The 14295-nt window shown below is 46.7% G+C and overlaps 2 protein-coding genes across 3 annotated transcripts; one reads left to right on the forward strand and one right to left on the reverse strand.

Moving 5' to 3' along the window:
* Positions 1 to 40: 40 nt before the first annotated feature.
* TST (thiosulfate sulfurtransferase) lies at positions 41 to 9257 on the reverse strand. Of its 2 annotated transcripts, XM_067309407.1 has the most exons (3): positions 8258 to 9257; positions 6478 to 6549; positions 41 to 542 (listed from the first exon to the last, which is right to left on the reverse strand). In XM_067309407.1, exons 1-3 carry the CDS (start codon positions 8841 to 8843, stop codon positions 244 to 246), a joined length of 957 nt encoding a protein of 318 aa, XP_067165508.1. In that variant the 5' UTR covers positions 8844 to 9257; the 3' UTR covers positions 41 to 243. The 2 variants fall into 2 exon arrangements, with proteins under 2 accessions (XP_067165508.1, XP_013803334.1); XM_013947880.2 differs by lacking the exon at positions 6478 to 6549 and having other exon boundaries at positions 8258 to 9077.
* A 111-nt stretch (positions 9258 to 9368) lies between these two features.
* On the forward strand, positions 9369 to 12283 carry LOC106488819 (3-mercaptopyruvate sulfurtransferase). Its single transcript, XM_067309416.1, has 3 exons — positions 9369 to 9443; positions 10110 to 10758; positions 11357 to 12283. Exons 2-3 carry the CDS (start codon positions 10164 to 10166, stop codon positions 11653 to 11655), a joined length of 894 nt encoding a protein of 297 aa, XP_067165517.1. The 5' UTR covers positions 9369 to 9443; positions 10110 to 10163; the 3' UTR covers positions 11656 to 12283.
* Positions 12284 to 14295: the final 2012 nt, after the last annotated feature.

Here is a 14295-nt window from a genome sequence, read left to right on the forward strand (position 1 = left end):
GTACAAGAAGGTCATGGGCCACAGAGAAGAATTAGAGATATTCACAGTTGCATCATCTTAGAAGCAGATTTTATTCATTATGAGAAACTAAAAGGTGGGATAAGAACCCTACTGATCATTCTTAGAAAAACTGACAAAATATAAACTAGCATGTTTTTCCTGTATTTCCACCTCCTCTCTTTCCCTGTACTCTGGGCTGGAGAGAACTGCTAGATCTCACTGCCCAAGGCAATAATTTTCCTTCTAGGCCTTGTTGCGCTTCAACTCAGAGACCTTGTACTGAGGTGGGGCACGATGGAACCACTCTGACCAGGAACCATCATAAACAGACACATCAGGCTTGCCACACAGGTAGGCTGCCAAGGCAATGTGGCATGCTGTGACCCCTTTGCGGCATGTAGCAGTCAGCGGCTTCGAGAGATCAACTTTCTTCTCCTGGAACATTTGTTGGATCTCCTCAAGACTCTTCTCATGGCCAGCTTCTGTTAGGAATGAGTGGAATGGTATGTTCACAGCACCAGGGATGTGACCAGATTCCAGGCCTGCAAGAGTGGACAGGAAAAGGAAATGTTAGCAGGGAGGAGTTAATGTAGGTGATGAGAGACACCTACAAAAGACACATTAAAGAGACACATCGCTGCAGGTGCTCCTAGTCTCTCTTTTCAAGATACTCATTTGTTTCAGGTGATGATGAAGATGCAAAGCAGTACAGCGCTAAGAAGAGGAAGATAAAGATTATTTGGCATTGCTAAGGTCAAATTTTCCAGGATATTTTGAAAACTATTACCCCACTGAAAGCAATGGGCAGCAGGAATTTAAAGGCCTTGGAAGACCTTGATGTGACAAGCATCGAAGAACCAACACAGAAAAGATCCTAACAAAGACGTTAATGAGAATTGTGTAAAGAGAAATGCGGCAGGATATTTTCTGGCCTTTCCCAAGTATGCCTGCTGTCTACAGCAGTGTAACAGAGCTTTCAGAAGCAAAAAATGTGGCTTGCGTGAAATTTGTGAAAGTAGTTCTCTGTTCACAGTTTCTTCCTATGTCACCTTAAGATCCTATTTCAGAAAAGTAAAGCAACCTTAAAGCCAGCCACATTACTGTTGAGGAAGGCATCCCAGGGCAACAGGGTCAGAGAAGCGAGAATTTAGATTCTGTATCACTTTTTGTCTACTCTGTGGATGAAATCAGCATGGGTTCTGTTTTTCTGCTGATATAACTGACCACTTCAGGCAAGCTGAAAGTTGGATCGCAACAACAAAGTCTTCAGAGAGAAGCAGAAATAAAAATGTGATGGATGAGATTTTCATCATGCCCTTGAAATTCAAACTCTGTCACTATAGGCTTACTCAAAATCCATTACACTCAAAGGAAGTTTTTCCAATGACTTTGACAGGCTTTGAATCAAGCCTCAATGGAGCAGGAAACATTAAATATTAGGTTGAAAACGCATTCCAGGGAATGGTCCTAGCTAGGTTCGAACTTCTAAGGAGACTGCCCTGGGAAAGTTTCACTGAAATAGTAATCTCTGTTTCATTAAGAGCTTTTAATTTGCCCCAAACGTCAATAGGGTAACTGATTTCAGGAGACAGAGGAGAGATTGGGGCATAGAACCTTTGTCAAAGCCAAATGACTAAAGTGTACTTAGTCAGAGACTGGCTTTAGGCGTCATAATGACACTGCAGTTTCATCACTCCTGGAGACCACATCATAACAGAAAGACAAGGTTTTGGGGAATCATGAGTAGGTGATTTTTGTACAGTGGAGCAAAGACTGAGAGCCTAGAGACACCAGAAGCTGCCCTGAGACTGTTTCACAAAAGCTCTCCCTGTTCCAGATGGACCCTGTTTGCCTCTTGATTCATCCACTCCCAGTGCCTTGGAAATCTGACACTGCTGTCCACTAGCCATCTCATGCGTCCCTCAGGAGTGTTCAGCATTGCAGGGAAAAGTTGGGAGAACAACTGCTCTGACTTCTGGCTCTGTTTGGAGGGGTTTATGTTAAAAAAAGACAGTGTTTTAGACTGGTACTTTCACCATATGTTTTTTTTCCAGTTCCAGAAAACAACAGCTTATCAGTTCCTGTTTTTGCAGTACAGATAATTGCAAAACCCACTGTCATTAACACAGTGTCTGTGTGACAGAGGGAGAATTTAAAAAAGAAAAACAGGAAGAAAAGAAGGAGTGCAAGAAAACCTTTTTTGTAGTTCTCAGAATGCAGATCTTACCAGAAAAGGAGTTACAGACCTGGGCTAAGCTGTCATTTTCCCAGAGTCAATGGTCCTGATCCTCTACTTTGCCGAGGGATTTCTGCTAGGCTCTGCCGCAGTAATGATGATCACACCAACACAGACGAGTCTATGAACCACAGAGCAGTGGTCTTAAACTATCCCTCCATCCTAGAGCACAGGGGAAGTGTATCAAGATCAAGAAGGCCTGGAGCTGAACTAAGGGGCCCCAGTTCTTACTGGAAGAAGCTTGCCGGGCCACTGATTCACTTCTTAGCTGTTCCAGGCCCAACGTTCATGATCGCTTTTCTAGACTGTTCACACATCTTACAATAGGGGGGGTTGTATCCCTCCCTCTTATTGGAGACCACAAATCTTCAGTTACAAGCTGAGCAGATCTGAAAAGAACAGTCTCATTTTAGAGCATTTTTTTCTCTGACCTATAGGGAGACTTCTTTGCTCCAAAGATTCAAAAGTCTGTTGGAGCCGGAAAGATCAGTGCTTGTGGTCTGTGAGTGAAAAATGGGGAATTCTGTGGAAACAGCATTTATTCACGTATGCGGGTGTTCAGCTGAAAGAACTAGCTGACACTGCATAACTGCAATCACCTGGACTGCTTAAGAACTAGTGCTCTTGAGTGGTAGAGGAAATCTTATCAGCTCACTCCATGCTAGGACAAGAGCAGAGAAACACAGGACTGGAAGGCAAGGCTGGACACAGCTGGGATCTGGAATGGGGAGAGGATACATCCACTCCCATGTCATATAATACAGAGGATACTCCATGCCAGATTCACTTAGTCACCCTTACAAACTCCAGGAAGGAATCCTAGAGTTACAGAGCCTTGCTCCCAGCTATTACAGTAATCAGGTTATAGGCTCCCTCTCATAAAAGCATCCATCTCAGAAACAGTTTGAATCTTTGCCATGAGCCCTCCCGCTGAGGCACCACCCTGCTCAGATGAGGAGGAACATTCATTTCCAACTTAAGAGCATTGTGGTCAGACCATACACTGTTTATCCTTGAGCTAACATTGCCTTGTGGCTGAAACAGTTTTTTTTCATTTCTGGTTTCACTCCAATATATTTATGGCAAGCACTCAGCACTCCCATCAGCCATCAGGCCCTTAGCCTAAACCCAACAAGGTCTGGTTAGATATGCTCTTCACTGCCTAGGCTACCCTAGAAACAGTTCTGGGTGACCACTAGTCTTCTGAATAAGGAAGTGGCGCTTCCTAGCACCTTGACTGATAGACAGGAGGCTCATAACTGCTTTTTTCAAGGCCAAATCACATTTGTGGCTCCTGCAATCAACTAATTCACCCAAGTCTTACTCTCTTCTGTTGCTTCCAACTGTGGGAGCTCAGCTTGTAACAGAAACACCTGCAACAAAGTATTTAGTGCAACTAGGTATTCAGCCTGCTCTCTGTAGCACTATACTTGCTATCATTTCTATCACTTCAGTTGGTAAGGTCACACCATACTCCCCACATGATCATCTAAACCTCCCCAAGGCTGTGCTGGCTGTGCCAGCCAAGCATTTCAGCAGCACTGCCCTATTTTCAGTGCCCTGATGATTCACAAAAATATGAAACAAAACATAGAAGTCCAATGACTGGACTCTGCTGATAACTCCTGCCAGCCCAATAGATCTGCTTTCAGCATAGGCTGCTCTTATCGCCCTCACCTCCCTTTCAGTCAGTTCCTTGTGCTATTTGCCCTCTTCTCACACTAAATTAATTAATGCCTATTTAATATTATGTACAAAGTACATAAGTCCAAATGTATCAAATCTACCCCACAGCTGCTTGCAACAGCCAGAAGAAAGGATCAGACAGGCATGCATGTTCTCACTTCTCTTAACTGGCAAATCAATTCGGTTATCAAAGAAACATAGCCCTTAGTTGCAGTATAAGTTTAACAAAGTATTTTATTCCATTTTGCCTCCACTTCAAATACTTTTCCTTTAAGTTTTTTGAAAGTCTTTCAGTCTATCAAAGCTATGCTAATAGATTAATAGCTGCCCAGATTGTACTGCACCTCCCATCCTAAATACAAATACTAGCTTTGCTAGTGTTTTTGCCCTACAGAACCATACTCTAATGTGAGCTACTTATTAAAAGTCTTGCCTCATGGACTTGCAGCATCACATGACCAATTTTCAACACGTATTTGGGATGGAGATTGTCTGCCTCATGAATTTGAGCACATGGATACTTTTTAATTCCCTGTTTAGAAATGATCTTTTCCACTTCTCTCCCTTTCTTCTTACTATTCTTCCCCCTGTTCTATAGACTTATCCTCAGAAAAAAACAGTAGCAGAGTCAGAATACATAAAAAATCTTTCATCTTGAAACCCTGCTAACTCCATAACAACCCTATTTATTCTTTCTTCCCTTGTTTTCTTTTTATTCATTTTGCTCCAAAAGCTTTTGTTATGTGTTTTAATTCCTTTTGCCAAGTCTCACTCAGCTTGGCTTCTGGCAGTCCTCCCTCACACTTTGTAACCTCTAATATGTGATCTTCTACAGTGTTTAATCCCCTTCTCCACATCTGTTAGGTTCTCTGCTTAAATATCACTGTCTTTTTTCATTGGCTATTTATCTAGCTAAGACTAGAGCCCCCTCTTCTCTAGAATTCTCTAGAATTTTCCTTTTGCTTCTGATAAAAGCCCAGGCGGACTTTCTTAGTCAAAGAAGTCAGAGAGATGAAAGTCAAGTCAAAAAGATGAAAGTCTTGTCCATATTTAACTCCCTGACATTTTTGGAGTTAGCTGACTACAAATAGTTGTTCCCAACCAATTCCCCCTCCATTGTCTCCTTTTTTTATCTTTCTCTTTCATTCAAATTATATGCCTTGGAATGGACCACTAACGATCTCACCTAACCTACCATAAACTCACTGGAAAGAACACTTTAAGCTCAGTCCTGGCCAGCTCCCTGCAAGGCCCTGGCAGTTAGATCAATACTCCTTTGCTACCGATGTCAAAATACTGTGGGCATAGCCAGAACAGTCAATTCTTTATGAACCGGTATGAGCACAGTGCAGATCCTAGTGGCTGATGTTTGTCAAACTTGTCACACAGATGAACATCTTTGGATTGCAGACTTCTGTGAGATGAAACAGACTTTGATAAAGTCTCTCATTCTCCACATCATGCACGGGGTATTACTTCATGTACACAGTGGAGCTGGTCAGTTCAGACTGCACATCCTGCTTACAGAAGACAGGGAAGAAGCAACAACATGTCATTCTCACTTCTGCCATTGAATATTCAAGCTGAGCAGAAGTTGTATTTGTGGGGCAGGGTGCAATTGAAAGCTGGGAAAACAGGGAAAGCCTGAAGAGTAGTATATGTGCAAGGAAGACAGGGATGGCTCCTGTTTTTGCAGTACAGATAATCGAAAAACCCACTGAGGCCAGTGAAAAGGAGAAATAAAAATAGCTGGAAGTCCATTAGGCAACTTAGGGTTTGTCTTTTTTTTTTTTTTTTAAGATGAAAGATGAATTTCTTGTCTGTCCCCCTTTTTCAGTTGTCTGTAAATCCCAATGTTTCTGTATGCATTTGTTCAGCCTGTAATTCCTGTTCCCTGTTTTCTGTGCCAAATACTCAGAGGGAATCAGTACTGGCACCCTCAAAAATTTTTTATGATCTGCCCTGATTAGTGGGATTACCTCAATTCAAGCTGGCTTCCTGGACCTGTACCCTACTGTGCCTGAGTGAACAGGCCGTTGTAGAAATCTGTTTGGCCACTGCTGAATCACAGCTAGTGAGCAGAGCTAGACCTGCGTTTGCTCTGTATTTGCCAGTTCCTCCAGTAACATGCCACTTTAACCACTCCGTACATAGCTCAGGGCTGCACACCTGAGGAGCTCATTCCCCCATACACAAACACCTAAACTTCTTTTTCATCCAAAGCAATGCCTGTATTTAAGAGCTATGAGACCTGACATAAAGATACATCCATCTTTTTCCATCCCCTGGCAATCTGTGTAAACCTCCTTGAACAACTGAAAATTAACCCTATATTATGGCTTATCTTAAACACCACAACAGAGATCTGAGCCTCCACAAGATAGCTGCATAAAAATAAAACAGGGGCAGCTAATTCCTACCATAAGGAGCTTAAAAAAACAAACAAAGAGCGAACTGAAATTACTCTCTTCTAGAAATGAAGATCATGGAAGCGGAGAGATTAATTGACTTAATTAGAAAGTCAAGAGCTGAGACAATAATTAAACTGAAATTACCTGAGAACACAGCAAGTTCTTTAGCCTCAAGACCATTCTTCTTTTCTAAATTGCATGCAGCATTTCTTCTCCCTGATTGGATGACCTCTGTAATTAATCAGCATTGATTTCAAATTGTTCTTTTAGGTGTAAGCACTGCCTTTTACCCACTGCTGGCTGTTGTGCAGCTATTGGCTAGCTTGGTTTAGCAAGCTGTCAAGCTCTTGGGGAATGAGCATCTGCAGCTGGAGTGCTTATCCTGCTGGATGTGCTCCAGGAAGCAAAACTGGACCACCACAAATAAACTGTTCCATGCTGACTCATTTCAAAGGAAAAATCTGTTTTCAAGACATTGTCGGGGCTGCGGTATTTGTCATCTGGTGACAACTCCCACTTCGGGAAAGAGAATGTGAAGTCTATCAACTCCCAACAAGGAGCATTTTATTCACATCTTAAGGTTAAAACTCAAGCTTTACTTTGATGGGCTGTAGTAGGCGAAGAAACAGAATGAGCAATAAGCCTAACTCTCCATCCTTCCTTGTGAGAGTCCCCTCCATCACTCCCATTAACTCTCCCACCTTTTGCATTCTGTAGCACAGGTCAAGTGTGTTTGGGTGTTCACAGTAGATGCTTATGTGAACCATGTGTACAGATCCAGCACAGCCAAGCAGTCCTGAGGTTTGTCCATAGGAATTTATTTCAAGATCATAACCTCAGAGCTTGTTATCTGTGGGACAAAACTTTCACACTTGATGGCTGTAGAGCAGTACATACATAATAAAACACCCAAGACTGAATAAAAATCCACCTGTAAGGCTGAAGCACAGCATGGGCACAGAACCAGAGAAGCCTGTTGCACATCCACTCCTATGGAATGGAATTTCACTCAGATCAAGTAACTGTAGTTGGGTTTGTTTTTGTTTTTTAAACTCCGTATTTTTAAACTGTGTCTGTGACTCTGTTTTGGAGGGGAGGTTATTCTGTAATATACCAAGCCTTATATTTCACAGTAACAGCCTCCTTTAACAATCAACTCAAATTTCATTTCAGGAGTGCTGCTTTATTAGGTGACCCCACTGCACCGTATTTCTCCCACCCCTACTGCCTCCATGTCCAGTATTCTATCAAGGTAACAAAATTAATCTTTGTTTCTGTTACCTGAGGCATCCAGAAGAAAGAGGGTGACAGCACATATGTTTGGGAAAGGTTTGAGGCCTTTCTTCCTTTAGCTAGTTAGATTTATGGCAAAGAGCCAAAGGACAAAGATCAAGTTAAGCAAATTTTCTATTAGCTAGGAATCAGAGAAAGGAGAAAAACATCCCTTGGGTTACAGTATTGCCTAAAAACAGCCTGGGCTTTTGTTGGTTCATTAAGCGAGGTGCCTGTATGAATACTGATAGTTTGTGTGCATCTGTTAGTGTTAGATAGGACCCTAAACAACCCCCTGGAAGCTCTTATGTCCCATGTTTGCATTCTGTCTGATTAACTTCTGCAGGGTGCGGGATGGAGGATCCTGGAGCCAACTGACTGCAGACTTCACAGTATTTCCTCTCCCCTATCATTTTCTCCTACAGCTTTACAATCAATTGCAAGAAAAAAAAAAAACTTTGAGTGCATGGGGATCTGAATGCTCAACTGTGGATCCCTTAGCACTCAGATAAATCAAGGGGTTAGGCTGAGGTGTGCCTGTACATCAGAAAAATGTGTTTACTGGCTGAGAGGAGTTGTTATGCCTGGACTGACATCAACAATCATTCTGCTCTGGTGCAGAGGGCAGGTCCCGTTCCTACTTTCTTTTTACCTTGGTCTAGTTCGGTTCCTCGGAATCGGCCCTCCGGGCGGGAATCCACCACCTGGAACTGCCGGGATCCCAGGTTCTCCACCATCTCCTCGAAGGTCTTCAGCAAGGCTTTATTCAGCGTGGCCTTGAAGACTGCCGGTGCCACCTGGCTGACCTCTGCCGTCACGGGGTGGCCCTCCTTCACCCAGTTCTTGAAGCCGCCGTTCAGCACAGAGACCTCCCTGTGCCCGAAGGCCCGGAACATCCACCAGGCGCGGGGGGCGTAGAAGGTGCCCAGCTTGTCCCCATCGTACACCACCACGTGGGTGTCATTGCTGATCCCCAGGCAGCCCACGTAGTCGGCGAAGTGGGACTCGCTGGGCAGCATGAAGTCGTACGGGGAAGACTTGTCCCTGCACTCCTCAATGTCAAAAAACGAGGCTCCGGGGATGTGGCTCTCCCTGAACTCCTGCCGGGCGTTTCGCTCCTGAGGGGGGTACCAGGAGGCATCCAGCACCCGCAAGCTCGGCCCAACCCGCTGGGCCCGGATGGCCTCCGAGAGCCATTTGGTGGTGACCAGCGCCCTGGGGAGCACCTGCGACGCCATTTCGGGGGCCGAGGCTGAGGCTGCAGCGGGGCCGGCCAGGCCGCAGTCCCGGCCTCCTGGCACCCGGCCCCGGCCAATCAGTCGGCACGGGAAGGACGGGCCAGCGCCGTCTCCCTCCCGCGTAAGCTCCTTTTCCTCAGCGGGGCGCCGACGGCTCCGTTTCCCCTAGCAGCGGCCGTGTGCGCAAGCGGCTGTGCGCGCTGAGGGAGCTCGGGGCCCCTCCGCTGTCCCCCCCCCCCCCCCCCCCGTTTCTGCAGGACGAGAGGGAGAGCGGGGCGGGGAGGAGCGACACCGGCCTTCCCCGACCGACCGACCGAGCGGGCTGCGCGGGCAGGGGCCGGGCGGCGCCGAGGGCGAGGGCGAAGGCGCAGCCCGGGCCGGGGGACACAAAATGGCGGCGGCGCCACGCTAGCACCTCCGCTGCAGGTGGCTGCTGGGAGGCGCGGCCTGGGACCGGCCCGAGGAGGCGGGCGGGGGCGGGCGGTGCGGCCCGGGACCGGCCCGCTGGGCGGGCCCTGGCTCCCGTCTCCCGGAGGCGGTGGCGGCTATGGCGGGCGGCGACTGAGGGCTAGCGCGGCTCGGCTGGGCCCCAGCGCGGAGGTATGGGGCGACGCGGCCCGGGCCCCAGCTGGCCCTGCACCTTCCCCCTCTTCTCCGCGGAGAGGAGCCTCGGCGAGGCGGGTGTCCCGGGGCGGCGGGGGGGGGGGTGTCACCCCGGGAGGCTGCGCTCTGCAGTGAGCGTGAGGGCCACCGGGGCCCACCGAAGGCCTCGGCTTGACATGGTCTCCCGGGGGGGTGAGAGCGGTGGGGCTCTGCCTGCAGTGCCCCCCCTCCCCCGGCTGGGGGGCTGTGCCTCACCCCAAGGACGGCTACCTCCCTGCCTCCCGCTTGGAGACTGTTTCCCAGGGCCCTGGAGCAGGGGTTCCCAGGGCCCTGGGGCTGTCCTGCTCCCCTCTCATTGCCCTTAGTGTAGCTGAAGGTGTCTGGATGGGGGGGAGGGGACAAGGTGGGCTCAGGGCAGCTGGGCCAGGGGCAGGACTCAGCCGTGGCAGCCCCCAGTCAGTGCAGGGTTTGTGCTGAGCTCTGTGAAACTCATTATTCCCGGGACAGGAGCACTTCTGACCCCTCACTGTAGACTTAGCCAGCACTTCAGTGTACTAAGTATGAACACTGGCCAGAAAGTCTTTGGCCCCAAAATACATCTTCGTCCAGTTGCTTTCCATAAAGCTGGTCTCTAATTTACAGCTTTCTTCCTCTTGCAATCAGGTGAGTTCAGAGAAGCCCCAGAGATCACATAACCTTGGCCAGAACTTGTGAGCAATGTCGCAGCAGCTCCTCTACCGTGCTCTGGTGTCTGCAAAATGGCTATCAGAAGCCATCAAGTCTCAGCAAGCTGGGCTGGCCTTGAGAATCGTGGATGCATCCTGGTATTTGCCAAAGATGAAGCGTGACCCAAAGAGGGAATTCGAGGAGCGCCATATCCCTGGTGCAGTTTTCTTTGACATTGACCAGTGCAGTGACCGTACTTCACCATATGATCATATGCTGCCTAAGGCTGACGACTTTGCTGAGTATGTGGGGAAGCTCGGTTTGGGGAATGATTCCCATGTTGTGGTGTATGATGGCAGTGACCAAGGTCTCTTCTCTGCACCCCGGGTGTGGTGGATGTTTCGGGCCTTTGGACATGAAGCAGTTTCCCTTCTAGATGGTGGCCTGAAGAACTGGCAGCGAGAGGGGAATCCGCTGAGCTCTGGAAAGAGCCAGATAGTTCCCTCTGAGTTCCACGCCTCCTTGGACAAATCTATGGTGAAAAGCTATGAGGACATCATAGATAACTTGGATTCCCACCGCTTCCAACTAGTGGACGCACGCTCTGCAGGACGGTTCCGGGGAATAGAGCCAGAGCCCCGAGATGGTAATATGCCTGCTGAGACATTGGCATCATAAGCAGGGGCTTCATTTAGGGTGCCCACAGGCTTGACTCCTGTAGAGACAGTGAAGGGAAATACAGTTATCCTGTATGTATCCACCTGTCTTCCTAGCCCTTTGACTAGCTAGTGCTGCTTTTAGTTGAAAACTCGCTTAGGAGCAAGGAAAGACACGTGTTCTTTCTCATGAAGGGCTGGGGTGGGGAAAGTAGCATTCATACACCTCAGAAGTATTTATTAGTCTCTTCACGTGCTGGTACTACTTTCCCCTCAGAACCTGGGAAGGTGCTTCAGTCAGTGACTCTGCAGAGCAGATTGCTCTGGTGCAGGGGAGGAAGAAGAGAACTTCATGACAGGTTTTTCTGTCTACGTGGTAACCTGAAGGTTAGAGCCATCATTCCTGAGGGCGGTGCATCTAATCAGTAATGGTTGTCTAGTAAAGCAAACTTTAACAAAAATAAATATTTATTTTAACAAAATACACCAAAAAATAAATGTTTGTCCAGTGAAACAGAGAAGAGGTTTTGCAATGGACTCCTCCCAGACAGTAGAGGTTAATTCCTGTCCGTATTGCTTTTTCTCCAGGAATTGAGCCTGGTCATATCCCTGGGTCCCTGAACATCCCCTTCACTGATTTCCTCACAGAATCTGGCTTAGAGAAGACCTCTGAGCAGATCCGCAGTCTGTTCCAGGCGAAGAAGGTGGACCTCTCAAAGCCATTGGTAGCTACGTGTGGCTCTGGGGTCACTGCCTGCCACATTGCTCTGGGGGCATACCTCTGTGGCAAACCAGATGTGGCTGTGTACGACGGGGCCTGGGTGGAATGGTACATGCGAGCACAGCCTGAAAATGTTATTTCTGAAGGAAAGGGAAAGACATTGTGATAAGTTGCTTCATCTTCCAGATGTGCAGATAATTTGCCTTGAAACAGGATTTGGAATAAATGGATTTAGCATTCCTTGTAGAGATAAGTGTCATAAAGTGAAGGTGTTAGGTAACAAACATGGGTGCATGGTGTTTAGGCACCTTCTCCTTCCCCTATCACTAGCGTGTTGGAGCATAAAGATGTCCTCTCTTACAGTATCAGATGGAAGGGAGAGAGTGCTGTTAGCAGTGTGGGGAAATAATTGAGTCAAACCAGCCTCATGACTCAGGACAGTCCACCGTGTTTACTCACAGGATGGTCATACTTGTATAACTGTGCCTCATGATCATGCTCTTTGCCTGGCTGTGAGCATCTGGATGCCTGTGTCCTAGAATCCACCCATGTGGATAATGGTCATTTTGAGCACAAAGCCTAGGCAAAATGCATAGCTGTTGTAGGAGTAACTATGACTTCTAGTTTGGCACTTGATGAAGTTAGAGATTGGTCTGGATTTCTTCTTGTGCTTGGAATCTTAACTGCAATGTGCGCTTAGCTGGTTTTGTACCCTGATGACCCCAAATCCTTTTTTAATTAAAAAAAAAAAAGATTCTAGGATTAAAAAAGATTAAATAAATGCATTTCAAGGCCTTTCTGCTGAATGGAGCTTATGTGGGTGTTGCTTGGGTGTTAGTCTTTCTTATGAAATCAGTTTTTATGGGCTCACCTTTTCTGATGATTTAAGTGAGATGTTTCCTTCTTCCTTGAGTAGAACGACTTTTTCTTTCCCTTGGCAAGTTCTGCGGCCCAGACACAGAACTTCTTCTCTTGGGACACTGCCACTTTCTTCCTTCCAGTCTTTTGCGCATTTGCTTTTTGGCCTAAAACGGAGTCACAGCTCTGTTCTTCAAAGACTGGATGCCAGCTCACATGGTGAGAATTGGGTTGCATGAGTGTTGCTATTCCTTCCATGAGACATATGTTATGACTTTAAAGAACTTGGGGGAACTGGAACCTACAGAGGAATAACCCCAAATGGCAGGCATTTTTCCCCAGGACCATTGTCATATATTTGAGAACCGAAATCTCCCTAAGTGTCCCTGCCAAGGTTGTTCAACAATTTCTTCTCTGTAGTATTTTCTCTTTTAAAAGAAAAAAGACAGCAACTGTTCCAACCCACTGGTAACTCAGAAAGTTAATGAGCCAGGTTCTGCTCTTGGGCATGCAGCAACATATGCCTATGGCTATCTGGAGCTGATGGTGTCATCCTTTCTAGGGGATGTGATGGATACTTACTGTTACAGCCTTGCAGGGTCTCCTCCTCGCCAGTGAATACAAAGGCTGGATTCTAGTCCACTGGAAAGGTTTGTTCTTTATGTTTCTTTAGGCCAATGTTGGCTGGAGCCCTGGCTTCTTCCTGGGCCTGGCTTGCATGGACATGAGCTCTACTTCTGCAAATTTCTTGGGGTTTCACTGTTCAGATGATTTCTTCCTCTGTCCTCTGCAGCCCCACATACTTCCTGATCCCTTTTTCCCCCCATTTCCAATAATTGAAGCATTCACTTCCCCTACATAGGTTCAGTCTAATAACCTTGTTCTTCACGGACTTGCAGCTGGTGTTACAGCAAGCACTGGGTATACAGAGGTTACAGCAAGCACTGAGGTCTGAAATGAGTGACCCTATAGGTAGGCAGTGCAAGAAATTCATGTATCTGGCTAGAATTAACCTTTATTTTTGTTGGTTTCCATTTGTTTCTTTGCACTTAGACTTGCCCAAAAGTGCTTCTTCTGCAGGTCACAGAATGCCCTGCAAATTGTTAAGACTTCAGTTCTGGATCAGTTTGTGATCCAATAGATGGTTTAGTTTTCTTCTTCCTGATAGAGAAAAGTTCTCTATTCCCCTGTTTTGTAAATTTCCCTGCCCATATAATGGTGTTTTTAAAGGCTGGTAGCAACACTGCTTTATTTCAGGTTGGGTAATTTTCCAGCAACTGTTTCTTGGGGAGAAAAGGGAGGAACGAGCCAACATGTCACAGAAGATATCTGCAGTCTTTAACTGTGGGTACTAAAAAAAAAAAGCTGTTTAGGGGTGACTGGCTGAGTATAAGCAAGTGGTTCTAAACTTTCTGTGAAGGGGCTTTTCAATCTGAACAACGGGGACACTGCTTTTAAGACAGTTTAAGTTTTAAGACATCTGTGTGGATAGCATTTTCTAGTAAGAGATCCTGTAGCAGGGGCTGGCTTGTGACATCCTTTTGATTCAGGATTTCTAGCATCTCCCACCATTAGCCAAGCTAAGAGGCTTTCACTGATAGGTTGTTAAGGTTTAACACCCTGGGTGTGGCTGGAAGATGAGGCAGGTTATGTCAATATGTGGTCAAGCCTGTATACACAAGCGGACAATAATTCAAGAGTGCTGCTACTCCTCTGTTTCTGCAGGAAGTTACTTACTAGAGAAAATTTTTGTTTTCTTTCAGACTTCATTCATCATTTCCAGTGGATGCATGGGGCTGGCCTTCTGCTCTTGTGCTTCTAGAATATCTGGCCCACTGCAATGCAGCTCTAAGCACTGTGTTTCCTTTTGGGACACAGCAGTCCTTGGGGTCAATAATAATCTGCTTCCTCTTGAGCCTGAGCTCCTTTTCTCTTTCACATGTGCTGG

The sequence above is a fragment of the Apteryx mantelli genome, chromosome 1 (assembly GCF_036417845.1).
Source record: "Apteryx mantelli isolate bAptMan1 chromosome 1, bAptMan1.hap1, whole genome shotgun sequence".
NCBI classification, from domain to species: Eukaryota; Metazoa; Chordata; class Aves; order Apterygiformes; family Apterygidae; genus Apteryx; species Apteryx mantelli.

What these genes read in the sequence shown, in the direction of transcription:
- TST (XM_067309407.1), bottom strand. Translation starts at nt 8,843, where the DNA reads ATGGCGTCGCAGGTGCTCCCCAGGGCGCTGGTCACCACCAAATGGCTC. An exon ending in AGGAACCGAACTAGACCAAG is followed by an intron (nt 6,550 to 8,257) that starts GTAAAAAGAAAG and finishes TCATCCAATCAG; the next exon opens with GGAGAAGAAATGCTGCATGC. An exon ending in AGAACTTGCTGTGTTCTCAG is followed by an intron (nt 543 to 6,477) that starts GTAATTTCAGTT and finishes CCACTCTTGCAG; the next exon opens with GCCTGGAATCTGGTCACATC.
- LOC106488819 (XM_067309416.1), top strand. Translation starts at nt 10,164, where the DNA reads ATGTCGCAGCAGCTCCTCTACCGTGCTCTGGTGTCTGCAAAATGGCTA. An exon ending in AGAGCCAGAGCCCCGAGATG is followed by an intron (nt 10,759 to 11,356) that starts GTAATATGCCTG and finishes CTTTTTCTCCAG; the next exon opens with GAATTGAGCCTGGTCATATC.